Source organism: Eutrigla gurnardus (genome assembly GCF_963514095.1).
Source record: "Eutrigla gurnardus genome assembly, chromosome: 18".
Classification (NCBI taxonomy): domain Eukaryota; kingdom Metazoa; phylum Chordata; class Actinopteri; order Perciformes; family Triglidae; genus Eutrigla; species Eutrigla gurnardus.
This window is the reverse complement of record NC_139929.1, coordinates 12199417-12215306: the sequence shown is the minus strand read 5'-3', so window position 1 is coordinate 12215306 and position 15890 is coordinate 12199417. Positions and strand designations below refer to the sequence as shown.

General features: G+C 44.5%; 1 protein-coding gene across 1 annotated transcript in view; it reads right to left on the bottom strand.

The window, feature by feature from the left end:
- Positions 1-14988, bottom strand: part of ofcc1 (orofacial cleft 1 candidate 1) — a gene marked incomplete at its 5' end in the record, with an annotated part of 167169 nt that extends 152181 nt beyond the window's left edge. The window contains 2 exons of the mRNA XM_084033662.1: positions 12440-12514; positions 14788-14988. Coding sequence (XP_083889788.1) covers positions 12440-12514; positions 14788-14988 — 276 coding nt within the window. The remainder of the gene's footprint in view (positions 1-12439; positions 12515-14787) is intronic.
- Positions 14989-15890: the final 902 nt, after the last annotated feature.

Genomic DNA, 15890 nt, shown 5'->3' with positions numbered 1-15890 from the left:
GATGCTCGCCCCAACTGATAAGTGTGGGAAAGGAGCATGTGTTCTTCCACACCAGTCCTCCAACCTCACCCACAATGGCGTGCTTTGTCCACCTCACCTCCCTCCTGCCTTGTCTTGGGTGCTACATAGGGTTGGCATTGTGCTTAATAAAGTTACAGTGGCCCTAGGACGTCTGACTTCCGTTAACAGCCAAAGCCGGCGCATCTGGGGCGTTACAAGCTGGGAGAGAAAAAAAAATAGACCTCAACTGCCACTCTGCCACAGCCCGACCAAGTGTTGCCCAGCAGGACTATGGCCAGAACTGTCTCATGAGGTTATAGCAAGCCATGAAATACAATTATCATTTAAAAAAGCGAGCAGCATGGTGAATTTCAGATGTATTTTAAATAGAGAAGATCCTGTCTGGAGGGCAGATCATTGACATAGCTAATGAGTTAGCCCTGGCTGGCACCAAACCAAGCTAATAATTCACTTGGGCTTTTTTATGACCCCAAAGCCCTCACGTGCCCTCACATTTTTTTAGGATGGGGGGTTGAGGGGCTGAGGATCTGTAGAGATGCCAGTAGACCTCTAGGTTTGTCATACTAGGTGACGAAGACAGGGTTAACTAAACAAGGTAAATTAGTTCCAATGAAAATGTGCATGATGAAATGTTTAGCATTATCAAATGATCTGCCAAGCGATTGTTTCGCTCACGTTGGAGAACAACGGAAGAAACGGCAGTGATGTGTGGAGCTGTGACGATGATGGATAGGGTGAGGGTTAGGGTGAGCAGATTGTTTCAAGACTAACCTGTGGCCACTGAATTTACTTTTTACGAATATTGCTTTCTTGGACAACCTCTAGAAATAAATAGCCCTTCTCTAAATTATGAATTGCAATGTATTCATAGCATAAATTGAGTCTTAAGTGTTTGTTTGTTTTTTTTTTGCAGCAAGGTAACTGTATTTATTAAAACTTCCCCATTATTTGATTGCCCTTTCTATGCAATCCTTCCAATTATCAGAAACATCAAACATTACACACTACTTACTAATTTACATTAATTTCACATAATCGGTTTCATTTTCACCCGCGACTGTGAATACAGGATAAGTGGTAGACGATGGATGGATGGATGGATGGATGGATGGATGGATGGATGGTTTTTCATAGTGATCTGGTTACTTAATCTTCTTTAAATGAATAATAACTGACCTTAAAAACGTTTCCCAGCCGTGTGCAACAATTAGCACTTAGTTTCTAAGAAAAAAAAAAAATAGGTGGCTATACAAACTAACTTTTTTCAGTTTTGCTAGTTGCTACCATTATATTTGTGGCTCATTATCATTGCTCGTTACTGACAAAGTATTCCTACATGCATCACCCTGAGACAGTTTGGTTGCCACCCATGTGGCTCTTGCTTATGTCACAGCTAGCACATGGCCAGCTCCTGACTGATGGCATGCTCTGTTTCCCCAGAGCTGCTGGGTCCCCTGGTAGTCTCCCCCCTCCCTCGCCACAACCCTCCCTCAGGGTGACACCGCCTGAGTGCGTGTGTATGTAAAGTGCATTATTATGTGTGTGTGTGTGTGTGTGTGTGTGTGTGTGTGTGTGTCCATGCGTGCGTGTGTGTGTGTGTGTGTGTGTGTGTGTGTGTGTGTGTGTGTGTGCTGTATCTCCCCTGTGCAGGTAGCTAACTGTGACAGCTCAGTCCACAGGTAATAGTCAGGTGGCTTAAAGGAGGACCCCCTTGGGAAGCTCTCCATCCGCCAGACCCCGAGGGACAGAGAGAGAGAGAGAGAGAGAGAGAGAGAGAGAGGCTAAAAGGCAGGTGGATAGGTCAACCAGCGAGGGGTTTCATAGCCGAGCTGAGTGTTCCCCCGTGATTTGGCCACAACCACCATCCACTCTCCCCTGCCCAGGTTCGGTCCCCGCCGACTCCATCCTGTGTTTATGAGTGTGAGAATGTGTATGTCTGCTGTACATACAAACCGGTTGGTCATCCTGGCTTGTTCCGAATCCGTAGACAGAGTGCATATGAATGTTAGGCGACATCTGCCTGCTAATGGTAAGGAGGTCAACATCTGACAAGCCCATGATGAATGGCTGCCCGAGCCTCTATTTCCCGCTTCCATTGTGTCTATGAAGCCTCGTGGCTGGGACCACAGCCATTTATCGCAAGGGTTTGGGAACATGGCCACTTCTAATGCTCTGATGAAATATCTCATCAAATGTTGTTAATCTGAACATTCTATGCGATGCTGTGCATGGCAGACATTATGGCAGTATGACAACCATGCAACCTGATGACCCACATCTTCCAATATGATGTTTTCTTCAAAGAAAATGTCAATATTGGATGATTGATTACATTCACTGACAATGTTTACATGAAATGCTAATGTATTCTTGTTTTCTACAATGTCAAATGGAAGACGATGGGATTATAATATTGTTGCTGTATGTTTCCCTGTGCTCTTGTCCCTGTTTCCTCTCCAGTGGCTGCGCAGGTAAACTCAATCCTACAACGAGGTGCACCTGGCCTTAAAGGAAGTCCTTAAAAGCTCCAGTGCCTGCAGCAGCAGAGGAGGCCTCTTGAGCAGACACTGCTGGTCTTGCTGCCTCTTAGTGAGGCCTTTTGTCATGTATTCTTCAGGCCATGTGTTGTTGTATTCTGCATGTGATTCAATCCTGTGGACATGACATAATTTTAGTTCAAGGTTCAGAGTTTAAAGCATTAAAAATAATAAACATAAATAACAAAGTACCAGGAGCAATACCAGACAACTATATAATGTAATAATTATAAAATGAGACTTAATGGCTCCCCGTAGGAGACAGGCTTTTTCCTGATTTAGGATCTTGAACCAAAAGGCAGACAACTTCTGCTACCCAATAACAGATCCATTTTTCTTGTACTCTTAAAGACATTCATGAAACAACCTCTTATCTCCCCTGATACCTGTGCATAGACAGGTAGTGATTTGATAGCCGTACTCACACTGCAGAACATTATAGCAGGTGTTTGCCGGATTCTAAGTAGCTCCCATGTGCCCCAACATGCCTTGGCTTACGTTGACAGTAAGTGTGCATTCGGGGGACGGATCAAGGTGGATTTGCACGCATGCTCTTTTTTTTTTAATCTTTCCAGACAGATATACTTGGTGTGGATGTTGAAGGGAATGGGAGGGGAAGACACAATTTGAGTCAGACAGTTTACTTGGTCATGAAACATTCCTACTTGTGTGTCACGAGACAGCGAGACCTCCCGAAACTTCCGCCGCGTCGCCAACGAACCCCATTAAGAAAACTCTCCAACAGGGCAACATAAACAAGAATCTCTTCCTCTTGACTCTTCTTGTCAGGGCTGCCCTTTATCACCCCCGCTGGTTTTTATGAAGGGAGGCCTATCTTTGGACTATCATTTGACATCATGTACACATTCCTCCTACCAGATGCTCCCTTGTGATATGCTGTGTGTGTTCCCCCCCCTTGCTATGTGACTCAATGGGCTGCTTTCTTCCTTTGTAGCCTCCCTCCTCCATCCACACACAAACATATAGACCATGTCAGCCACAAAGTCCATTCAGCTGATTGAGACTGCTGGCTGAGGGGTAAAAAGCCACCACATGATAGTGAGTCCGGCCCCTCGCAGAAAACTACCTTTTCTGTCTGCGGGGGGAAACAGACAATGCTTTGTGGACCATATAGAGGGAGTCTACCCCTTCTATTAAAGGCACTGACGCCCAGCTGCTTAAGCACGTCGGCCAAACTATGGACCATTGTTCCACGCATGCCTGCTTTAGTCACATCCCTTCCTCGATAGGCCCCCAGTGATGATCAATGGTCAGGCCCTGCTGGAGTGGCCGAGGGTCTGTGGCACCCCACAGGTCTCCATACTGGGCCCACTCATCTTGTGACTGATCGCCTGTCACTCTCCACCCTCTCCACACCCCTGGCCTGGAAGAGGCACTCGTCCCATCCCGTCAATTAAACCCACACAGCAGGTCATAGAGTCCTTGCTACTGGCTGCTGGCTTTGTCGGGCCACGTCGAAACATCAGGCTGCATTTTTTTGTTTTTTTGTTTTTTTTATCTCTCCACGGTGAGGTTCTGTTTTTATTAGCTGAGTTTGCAGGAGATAGGTGCGCCACTTCTTATGTTTTTCATCTCGTCTCCGCTTTTACGACAGCCTTTAAAAAGCTTATGTCTGTCATCTCATCTATTTGCCGCAATTAAATTCTTCTTTTAGTGGTATTAAAAGGAGGCCTCGGCTAACACGTCCATCAGAAGAGGAGGTGCGTTTGGGAGACATGCTCAGTTAGACCGCATGGTCATAAAGGTTATATTAATGGTTTATGTACCCCACTGCAGCATTGTTAATGGCAAATGGCATTTACTGGGTGCTGCAGAGGAAGGCCATTCAATCCACTGTATGGTTTATCTATCATGTCAAGAGCTCAATAAAAAGCCTTCAGTAATATCAAAGAAGACTCAACACAAAGGCTCTACCCCTGGGCTAGGTTTAAACCTTCTCTTGTGTTCTATGCAACAAAATGAATAGTTATATTTTCAAAATCCGTCTGAAATTAATCAAATTTAATTCCTCTTTGCGCCGTGCCTAAGTACATGCACACGGACACACAGAGACAAACACACATCGCGGCATGTCTGTGTGTGCACACACAAGGCAACAAAGCCATCCCTACACAGTGAAACAAACCCTATTAAAAGAATTTCAGGGGTCGTTTCAAATCTGGCTCTGTGAAATAGCTCACGCCTGAACCAGTGACTGATTTTGTGTGCCTATTTGATTGTTTGGCGCCCCTTTATCGATGGTGATGTCATCAAAGCGAGTCGCCGCAGAACCACGGCAGCACCTCGCTGGCTTTACAGTCAAGCAATCCCCACCACGGCGGCTGAATGCTGGAGAGGATAACGATAATGATGATGGAGGTTATCGTGGAGTAATTACTGTGCATGGAGGATTCCGCGCAGTGTGAATGAGTAAAACACCCAAGCGAGAGAGATTGAAAGAGGGAATGTGGAAGAAACATAGAAGGGGAGGGTGTGTGTGTGTGGGGGGGGGGGGGGGAGTTGTATCTCTTAATGTGTCGCTTGATTGAAGTGCGTAAGGTTCTGAGCTAATTACATCCAGAACCGCAGCCTAGGAACAGATGCCACACTTGTGCATCAATAAATGCTTATAAGTAACTTATTTAGGGCTGCCTGCCATGCAAGGAAATGGCATGACTTAAAGCACAAGCGCCCGGGGGCTATTCCCCAGCTCTTTGTCTTGTCATCCTGCATCTTTTAAATCTATTCACCGCTTCAAAACAACACAGGCAGACAGCAGGGCAGGCAGCAAAAAAAAAGAGAGAAGAGGAAGCAAAAAAAAAAAAAAAAAGATACAAATATTCACACTTTGCAGACAGTATTATGTTTGCCGTTTGGGTTGTCTAGCATCAAAGAAACGCTGTCTTCTCTCAGATTTGTGAGCGGTAAAAGGAGTGATGGGAGCGCCGTCTTTAAGGCCAAGCTCCCGTTTGATGAAATGTAGCTGTTCTTTAAAGTTTTAAGATAAATATGTTTTGACTTGAGCGTGGAGAGATGCATTAGCTTGACAAGTCGGCGCTATGTTTTATTTAGCGGTGTAATAAACGCACGCGTGCGTGTGTGTGTGTTGTCAAAAATTAAAGGTACATTCCTGGTTTGTGATTGTGTAAGGCAGGAACAGAAGTTGTTTTTTTCGACGTTGACACGCCATCCTCTCTGCTGACCGCTTTGAGTGACAGATTCCGACAGACAGGTTGACTGCCTTGACAATTGCGTAGCAGAGCACATATAGAACGCCGTGTGTAATCAAAGCCAGACCTTAGCTTTCTGCAAAGATAACAGGCAATTACCGTTGCCACAGCCAGACGAGTTTTGCTATTCAGCACGTGCATTTGACAATTCATTTCACTTCTGAATTGTTTGAGGCCTACGCTTGCAAACAACGTTTGAGTCATTAGCGCGCTGCTGAATGTAACTTGTTTTTAGCGTTCTGTATTTATCTTTGATTGCTGTGCCACCTATTTTACGCCCGCTCTCTTGTATTCACACATTTCCAGCCGATACACTAAACACAGTGACTTTTTGCGTTCACGTTCAGGAGCATGCTAGTGATCCTTGCCCCACTCGCGTAGCTATTTAAAGCAGCAAAGCCGGAAAGTCAACTGTGTGTAACATTAAGGGCCCCTGCACATTCCGAAGGGTTTGCATACGGAGAGAAAGAGCTTCTTCACTCATTACTGTCTCTGCTGCGTGATGTAAGAGGGCAAAAGTCCCTGGGAGTCCTGGTTGGTTACGAGCCGCCTGTACGACTGACCAGTTCTAGAAACCCTGCGAGGCGTAATACAAAAATGCTAATGCGGAAGGGGAATGAACGTTTCCCCCTCGACTATTTGCTCTCTCTTTTTGAATGCAAAAAGCTGTTTTGCAATTGATGATTGTCCCAAAGAATAATTAGACAGGTTTGCATTTTTCATGAGATTAATTCATGGCTTTCTAAAGTGCGTTTTGTAGCCTCACACTGCATATATTCCGCGCCCACATTAACATATTTGAAATATGTATGATCTTTAAGGAATATGCCATATGTTGGTAGCAGGCACTGCACTGTGGGTTTAACCATCTGAAAGTAGAATGCAAATCGCCCGAGTTTGTTTTGTAATATTATTCTAATAAGCTTGGAAAAGAGTTTGCCGTGGAATTCTCACATAGACTGGTCTGTTCATGTTCATCACAGGCAGATCGTATTCACAACACTATCCCCTGCCAAAGTCTGCACACAAATACGTTGGACGTAAAAGAGTTGGATGTTGCGAGCACAGTCAACTTTCTTTAAAATGTCATGTTGATTAATTATTACCATGTCGGACAACACGGAAATCTTTACAGTTTGTATATACGTCCGTTTGCATTTGAGCACACAAGCCTGTTTGCTTATGTATTTGCACACTGACGTTCTGTGTGCAATTAGTAGGTGTATTTGTGAATGGTCATCCATTGCGTGGACAAACACGGAGGTGGAGGGTGTGAGGAAGGGGGAGGGGGGGCGCTGGAGGATGAGGTGGTGCGAAACATGGCTAACTTTTCCATGACATCACTCATCTGGTATTGACGTTAACATAGTGTTAACGCGTCGCCCTGTTTTTCCTCTCCTCTCCGGTGCCACCCAAATGAGGGGAATGTAGCACGAGACTATGCATATGGCTGTTTTATGGAGGTTCCAGTGGCCCGCTGCCAGAACATCTGCATTTCCTCCCAGGGCTAATTCATCACCTCTCTCTCTCCCTCGCGCTCATCCATTCCTCTCCAGGGGTGTAAATTCTCCTGGGATTGACCACCGCTGGGATGGACTCATCCACTGTCCAGCACTGCACTTAACCCGATCATTCTTAAAGTTGAAAAGAAAAACTTGATTTTGAGCTCCAAATCTGACCTCCTTAGAAGATCAGAGAGGAATCTGGCCTCAATTATTTTTAGTTTAATCTGCAGTATTTGGTTATGGGACATCAATTCCATGTTTAATTAACTCTTTGCACGTTCTTCCCAATAACAAATAATAAATACAGGATGTACAGTCTCGAGAAACAGCATCTGCATTTTCATTAACACTCTATTAAGTCCATCTATGAAATGGAAAACCGGTGTATAAAAGCCTTTAAACTGTCAAGCAATCAGACCTGAGGCGTCGTTAGCACCAAAGCAGCTGGAACATACTTTCTCACAGTGTGGAGTGAGTCTTTAAAACCAAGCACAGTATGTGATGGATACCCAAAAAAAAAAAAAACTGTAATCCAAGGTGTCTGATTTCACCTCCGGGGCAGGAGGTGGGGGGAGGGGGAGGAGCTCTGGAGAGAGGTACAATATTTTAATGCCTTAGAAATTACCGCTCACAATTTGTCGACTTGTTGGGGCAGTGAACAAACACTCGTGGCATATATACCTCCTCGCCCCACCTCTCTCCCACACCCACAGCTGCAACCACATCCCCCGATCGTTTTGATCTAATTTCCTCTTTTTTTTTCCTTTTTTTTTTTTCTTCTTCCTTTACCTTTCCTGCTGAAATTGATTTCTGCTTGTTTGGTTTGGCAGTAATAAGATCAACTGTAGGATCATGTTTCAATGGCATACTACCTTGAACCCCAGGCAAATGATTTGTCCAAACTTAATAATGGAAATACTTAGGATGTATTGGGAGATGTAAACAGTAGTTGTAATAAAACAGTGCCGGAAGGTAAGGGCTCCTTTAAGTTGCAAAGCCTTTCCACTTATGTTGGCCGTGCACACCTCGGGCTCTCCCCAAACACTACGGATAAAATGTATCCCCATTTAGCCCGGCGAAAAGTCACCCAATAAAAGCTATTTAACTGGAGTGCGGTCTGGAGCGTGGCATGTTCAGCCCACTGCAAAGTTTGACCGACAATGACAAAGCTGTCAACACAACAAGAAACAGCTAATCCTTCGCTACACAGACAATTAGTTGAAGCGTTTCAAATTCACCTATGGACAGCATGTAAGTCCCACTTTATACTTGCTGTAATGCTACAGTGTGAGAAGAGTTTCGAAGAAACAAAGAGATTTTACTCTCAAGCTCCTCTTTGTAAACCGTTACACCTGTAAAGAGTGTTTCAATGCGAGCATAGATGTCTTTAAAGCACGAGACATGGAGCAAAATGCTACTCTCTGCCACAGTGTGAATGCCGACTAACAAGCCAATCAGTCCAAAAACCTGTTGGGGAATACAACACATACTTCTTAAGAGCTGTCTCAACCTACATAGACATGCAGTAAAACCTCAGCCATTTTGCTAAGGTAGCAATTCTAGGTTGTATTTTCAAAAAAAGGTATATTGTACGTGTGTCGGTTTCTAATTAAACCCTTTGAGAGATTTGTTTACCGGCCGCCGCCTCACACCTTGTATGCATTGGCCCACTTACATTCCTCAAAGTGAATTAGATTAGTTTCACTCCATGCTGGATGGCAGAGTTACTCCCTGTCTTCTGCCGTAACCTGAGAATGTATCCATTCAGGAAACGCTTCACATCCTCCCTCTCCTTTCCCACACAGTTCTCCTCCGTTTTACCCCCCAAAAAATGGTACCTTGGGGTCACCCGAGCGTAGCAAAGTGCCTTAAATACAAAATGCACCTTGAGTCCCAAAGTCGATCCTTAAATGAATGGCAATGCTCTTGTGAGAGCGCGAGCGGATGTGAGTGGCGGAGCGTTCAGGGCACATACAGTTTCTGCAGCTGTGCTTTGTGGCTCTATTGACCCAAAATAGCCAGATTCATGCCGTGTTTAGCTCTCTATCATCCCCACTGTTGTCTGTCGCATGGAGTCCTTGTGACCAGGCCACAGAATCAAGATAAACACGGCTGATAAGCTTTCTCACTCGAACACACAAATCATTCCACTCAGAGGGAGTAAAAAATACAAACACGGACGCGTTCAAAATTTGCAAATTAAACGCACATTTAAAGACTCAAGCATATGTGTGGACATAGGCTCCCAAAAAAAATACTAAAAACACATGGACAATAATCCAGTCAGTCACAAATCGACTCTCCCAGATGTTCCTCTACTTCCTAAACACCCAAAGACCCCAATGAACCAAAAGCCTTTGCTGCCCGTGAAAAATTAAACAACATTTTATTTGGAAATCCAATTTCTCATCATGATGTTTTACATGAACATGTACAAGTGAAAAGCAGCCGAGGACATCAGGGGGCTTTTTCGGTGGCATAACTGATGCGATGACGCTGAAAGTTCTCAAAACAAATACCGCTTTCTGTCGTCATTCCGGTCTGCGGCGAGCAAAGGCTGGAACGATCTGCAAAAACATCTGAAACTGGACATTTGATCTCCAAGTCAGTTTTTTTTTAATTCTGGGACAATTCAAAATGTAGCAGCAGTTTCCCCACTAATATTCCCTAACCTTTGTTTGCTGCTCACTGTTGTCCCGTGCATATTCTTCTTCTCTTGATGCTGCTCTTTTGCTTCGCCTGTTTGTCAAACTGCTTGTGTATTCTACTCTTGCTCTGTTGTTGCATTAGCCCGACGCCGCCGTCTGCTAGCTACCTGCCCGATGCTTCAGAGCTCGACTGCGTGACATTTATGAAATGCTTGTTGTCACAAGTAATGCTTGTTGTGATTGCATCTAAGTAGCCGGTGTGTTGGAAATGTTTGGATGTCTGCTGCTGCTTTTTTTTAAACTTTTTGATATTTCTGTTTTCCCCCAAGAGGCTTTGCCTTTTGCCACGCTGCCATTGCAAATAGGAAGCTCTTCTGAAGGACTTGCCTGGCTAAATAAAGGTTACGTAAAAATAAATATATAAATAATAACGTCGATTGTAAGCCGGACATGTTTACACTTAAATCAATTTGTAGTCTCGCAATTGAGGCAGTGTCACGCCTTGTCTTCCCCTCATGGCAGTTTTAATGTTCTCGCAGCGCTAATTCTTCTGCCTCTGTGGTGAAGAACCAACAAAAAAGAGCACCCAGTGAGTGATCAGTCATGACAAGGAAAATATTCATCATTCAGCTGCAAAGGGAACAGTGTTTCTTCTCTGGACTGTTTTTTCTCTCCTCTGACTGTCTAATCTCACGCAGGAGACAAAACAAGCGGAGAGTAAAACCATGTGATTTGAAGCTGTCATCTAGTGAACTGTTTACATTTTTTTAACCCTTGGTCGGGAGTGGAAATGGAAACTCTGAAAGTTGGTGGAAATAAACAGCAGGCGAACTCGTAAAACACCTGTTTGCAGTATGGAGGCCTGAAAGCAGGAGTTGTTAATAGCCAGCCATAAATCGCTCACTCCATTGTTCTGTCACCAAGTTGCAGGCCTGCATTTCTCTGTGGGATTCATGAGGTAAAACTTTGTTGCTACTTTGACTTCAACCATTTCAAAGCATCTATCGCCAGACACCACATGTACGTAAATCGCCTTTTGAATTTCAACTTCTTTGCAAGTCATTTGGTTCTCTTCGCATAATCTATGTAAAACCAAAAAAAAAAAAAATCCATTTCATGAATTTGAATTAAAAAAATAGCTGCCTTCTTTTGTGGAACACAATTTGACGATACTGTAAATTTGTCACAGCTATTTAACGGGCGCTTTTTGGTGGAATGCTGATATTGAGATTAATGTTTGCATGAAAAAACACACCGATTTATCACAACGTAGCCGCTGTCGACCTTTCCGCGAGGGCTTAGGAGCGCCAGCAGAGAGGGGTCTTTTTTCCTAATCAGTCTTTTGACAACAAACACAAGCTGTTTGGGCCACAGCAGGCATTGAAGGTGTGTGAATGTGTGTGATGAGTGTGATGAGTGCGTGTCACCCAGAGAAAATCCCCCACCTCTTTTATTTTTAAAATACATCTGTGGATGTCTCGGTCGTCCCATTGCTAAAAAACCACAAGTCTGACGAACAAAGGAGGAGGCAGAGAAATTACAGGGAGGGGGGTGCAAAGAGCAGTCACCACAGACAAGTCTGGACGGGACGGGAGGGAGACCTCTGGCCTTCCACCGGTCGTCCCTCAGAGTCTCCTCGGATGGGGGGGGGGGGGGGATCAGCTCACTGTAACAAACTGCACAAAGGCAGCAGGAGGAGGGGGGGGGGGGGGGGGGGGGGCTGAACACCTGAGATCAGATCTGCTGATCACTTGCCGGCAGTAAAGGGTCATCTCTGCATTCATTCTCCTTTTAAAGAGCCAAACCTCCATTGTGATTGAAAACATGAAGGGGTTAAAGAAAAAAAGAGAAAGAGATACATTGCCTCTCTAAATTGGCCTCGTGGTTTTTTTGTTTTTTGTTTTTTCTTTGTTGCAATTTCTAAGCTAGGAATGGGACAGGTCATAAGTTATTGTTCTGTTGCTGTTTTTTGTTTGTTTGTTTTTTCATTTTAAAAACAGGTGCCAGTTCATTCAAATGTAAATGTTTTTTTCCACCATAAATCAGATTTCAAATGTCGAAGTGTGAAGACTATGAGTCGTGCCAAACGCTAAGTATAGAGTACACTTCTGCTTTTAATGGTAGAGTGAAAACAGAAAAGACAAGGGCCACACCAGCTTTTCTACATTCTCTGTCTAGTTAATGTCGCAAGGCTCTAATAAAAAGCCACCATGTGCCAATTGAGCGCCTACAATTAACAGATTAGAGTGATAAAGAGGTTGCATGGCTGCGAGGCACGGGGCCGCCTCCACGGGCCCTCGGGGCTCCGCGATGGGCAGGAGGAGGAGGAGGTGTAGGTGGGGAGCTGAACCACTGATGAAGGGCCCAGATAATCTCTTCCTCCCTCCTTCTCTCTCCCTTTTTTCCCTCCTCCCCTCTCACTTCTCCTCCCCTCTCCCCGCCGCCCCACCCCACCCAATCCCTCGCACTCTGTGCCCTGGAGCACCTTTCGCAAATACCTGCTCAATATTCCAGTTGGGGGTGCAGCAGTGGTGGTGGTGGTGGTGGTGGTGGGGCGGGGGCATGTGGTGTGTCTGCAGAGGGGAGATACAACACACAAAAAAGCCGCTTGAAACAAAAAGCGGAACATCTGCTAAAGCGATTGCGAGGTAAATATGTTTGACAATTATTGTTTACAGTGACAGTGGTAACAGTTTCAACACCCAAATCAAAACCCCGCCATTTCTCTATTTGCAGTGAAACAGATGGGCCTACAGCGATCCATTAGCAACCTGTCAAAAGCTTTATTCTCAACTTACTTTTATGTCTTTGCTTCTTTGCTGTGTGACTGAGGAGAGGCACTATTTGGGCATAATGATTATTATCTATTTGCCCAGCATAAATCAGATACCTACAGCTCATTGTGTATGTGTTGTGTGTGTGTGTCGCTCTTTCTTCACTTTCTTCTCTTGCCAGTGTTTACTGTTCAAGGAGAGCCACTTGAATCCACATTTGTTTCTCCCTCTTCACATATTATTGTATTATTGATGGCAATGCACTCCGTGATGCACTTGAAAGAACACTTTTCCACTGGTTTGTTGTTTTTTTGTTTGTCTGCTTCAGCAGTTAAATCTAATACATTTGGGGGCATTTCTTATTTGTCTGAGTGAGATTATTCAACAGTACAAATTATTAACAAGTTGCCTCTTTTATCATGCCGTCTGTATTCTCACACTACCTTGAGAGATCGGGATGGGCGAGCGTGCGGAGCGAGGGCTGATGGGAGGATGCTAATCAAATCAATTGGCAGCGTTTTTTGGAACGAGGGAGGTGCAACGTGAGACCTGTACCTCCGTTTTTGTGTTGCACGAGGCACAGAGCATGAAGTACAACACAGAGTCAAATTAAGAATACTCATGCTACAGGAAGAGGAAGTAAGTGTGCGTGTGTGTGTGTGTGTGTGTGTGTGTGTGTGTGTGTGTGTGTGTGTGTGTGTGTGTGTGTGTCTATCACTGTCTGTAAGTGTACATCAACAAAGACTTAGGCGTTATCTACTGCTCCCCCTGTCACCGTTTTTTTCCCCCTGCACTGTACTGCTCTAAATACGCTCAATCAAATAATGTGTTGGGAATAATTAACCCCAGAGCCCCCATTGGTTCTAATTGGCACCTATTAGGGAGCTGTATGATTCCTTGATAAACGCTGAGGAGAGAGCGAATGGCAGCAGTGGCGGTGGGCGGAGGTTTGATTGGTAAGCAAAGTGCGGGAGCGATGCATACCGGGGGTAACCAACATTTAATTATCAATGAGGTTTTCGCAACACTTTAGAGGGGCCCCGGGCATCGTTTCCTTCAGTAGTAGTAATGGGCTCTTTTTAATGGAACTTGTGTTAAACACGGTGCTGCCACTGCAAAGCCTTGGCGCTCAGCCCTTAGTTGTGGCTGCTTTAATTTAGGTGACTACTGAAAGAAGACGGAGCTCATTTGGGTTGCACACTTTGGAAAGTGTGTGCCGGGGCCACGGAGGGAGATAAAGTGGGGTGCCCATGGTGAATTCACGTAGGCCGCGTTTTGCAATTTTCTCATTTGTATCCAGTGCAACTAAGGTTGGGAAAACGATTAATCTATTACGGTTGTAATGCAAGAGGTTCGGATCTGTCAGAATACTTGACCTCGTCAAGAAAGCATGGTATTCTGCTTCCCATTCAAAGTACTACAAATTGTTGTATATTCTTCCAACTTTCAGCCACAGCGATGGAGCCACGCTGCCTTAAATTACTTGTGGTTGAACGTCACTCTAATGTCAAGCTCCACCCGCTGTCACCACACTCATTAATGTGGTTTCCCAATAAGACCAGTGAGAACTTTATGTCATTTGATTTCTCGACCAAACAAACGCACCCCTATCCTACATTTGACCCGTTTGTTGACACCATAGAGCCAAAAAAATATATTCTTTGAATGTGTGTTTTCTAAACACTTTGGCGGGTCATGAACTCGTCATAAGGGCTCAACATGTTACCAGACGTGCTACGTACTTTGAACATTTGCAGTTCAAAGAAAATTAAAATGATGTCCCCTCTTTTTTTTCTCCTTCACATTCATCAAACACAATCTGGAGATTGGATAATGTGCTATTTGTAATGAAGGAGTGTTAACGAAATCAGGAGCTCTTATTGGGCTTGACATTATTCTAAGAAGAAAAAAAGAATGTATTTTAAGAACATTGATTTGCTGTTTCAAGCCATTATCTATACCAAAAAAGGACAAAGCAAGCATTACTTATAACTAAAGGTGTCATCAATTATGTTTTCTCACGTGAAGGAAATACTGTACCGCTTCAACCACCTTTTAAATATATATATGACTCTGTTTTTGGAGATGAGAACCATGGGAGGGTTGAGATACCGGCTTGGACTTCCATTCGAGGCCTGAGGCCTGATACTCGGCTTCCACACTTCTCCTTCGCCAGGGCAAAGGGGCTCGGGGCAGAGCCAAGCCCAAGCCTGACCCAGTTTTCGGGGGGTTCCTGATAGCAGACGGCTGGGAGTCTCAGGGTAGGCCTCCATCAACACCAGCTCCTGTAATCCGGCCTAGCATGTGCCAATCAAGCCCAACGCGATGACAAGCTCGCGATGACACGGCCATCGTCCTCTCTCCTCTCTTTGCTGCCTGGACATCTCAAACACGGCAAAACATCCCAGTGATTATGGCATTTCAGTGTCAACTGGCATGTTGAGTTTGGCCCGAACCTCGAGATTGACAATGGGGAGACAACATGTTTGTGAGCGTCGCAAAGTTTATTGGGAAAGGTTGAGGTTCTTTGGCACACGAGTGTTCAATGGTATCAGATGAAAGTTGTTTGTTGGAAGTGAGGCATCAGATCACATTTACATCCATTAAGCTTCCAAGAAAAAACAAGAGACAGAAATATGCACTTTTTTTTTCCACAGTACTCAATCACGTGAAAAACTAAACACACAATAGAACTTAAATGCAAACTTCAATTCGATTTTAATATTGGCGGGAAATCCATTTCATATAAACAATGCCTCATTTTTTTCAAATGTCTTTTCCATTTTCCAGCTGTCAGTAAATCCTTTTTCTGGACACTCACATGTAAGCATACTGGGAAAAAGAGAGAGAGAGGGAGAGAGAGAGAGAGAGAGAGAGAGAGAGAGAGAGAGAGAGAGAGAGAGAGAGAGAGAGAGGGAGAGAGAGCAGCACATCTGACAATCCACTGGCATGAAAGTGAGCCCCTCAAGCTAACAAATTCAGAGGGAAAATTACAGTTTTGCGCGTTTGTGTCAATATGCATGTCAAAAGGTAATTGGGAAATTGTTCTGCAATGTCAAGTCCTGTTGGCAGTGTTTAGCCTGTGGTAAGATCAAAACCATTTCTTCACAGGCTCCGAGAGGCCAGACCAAGCTCTCTAACTCTCTCAACCATATACGAGACTCTCCTTTAAGCT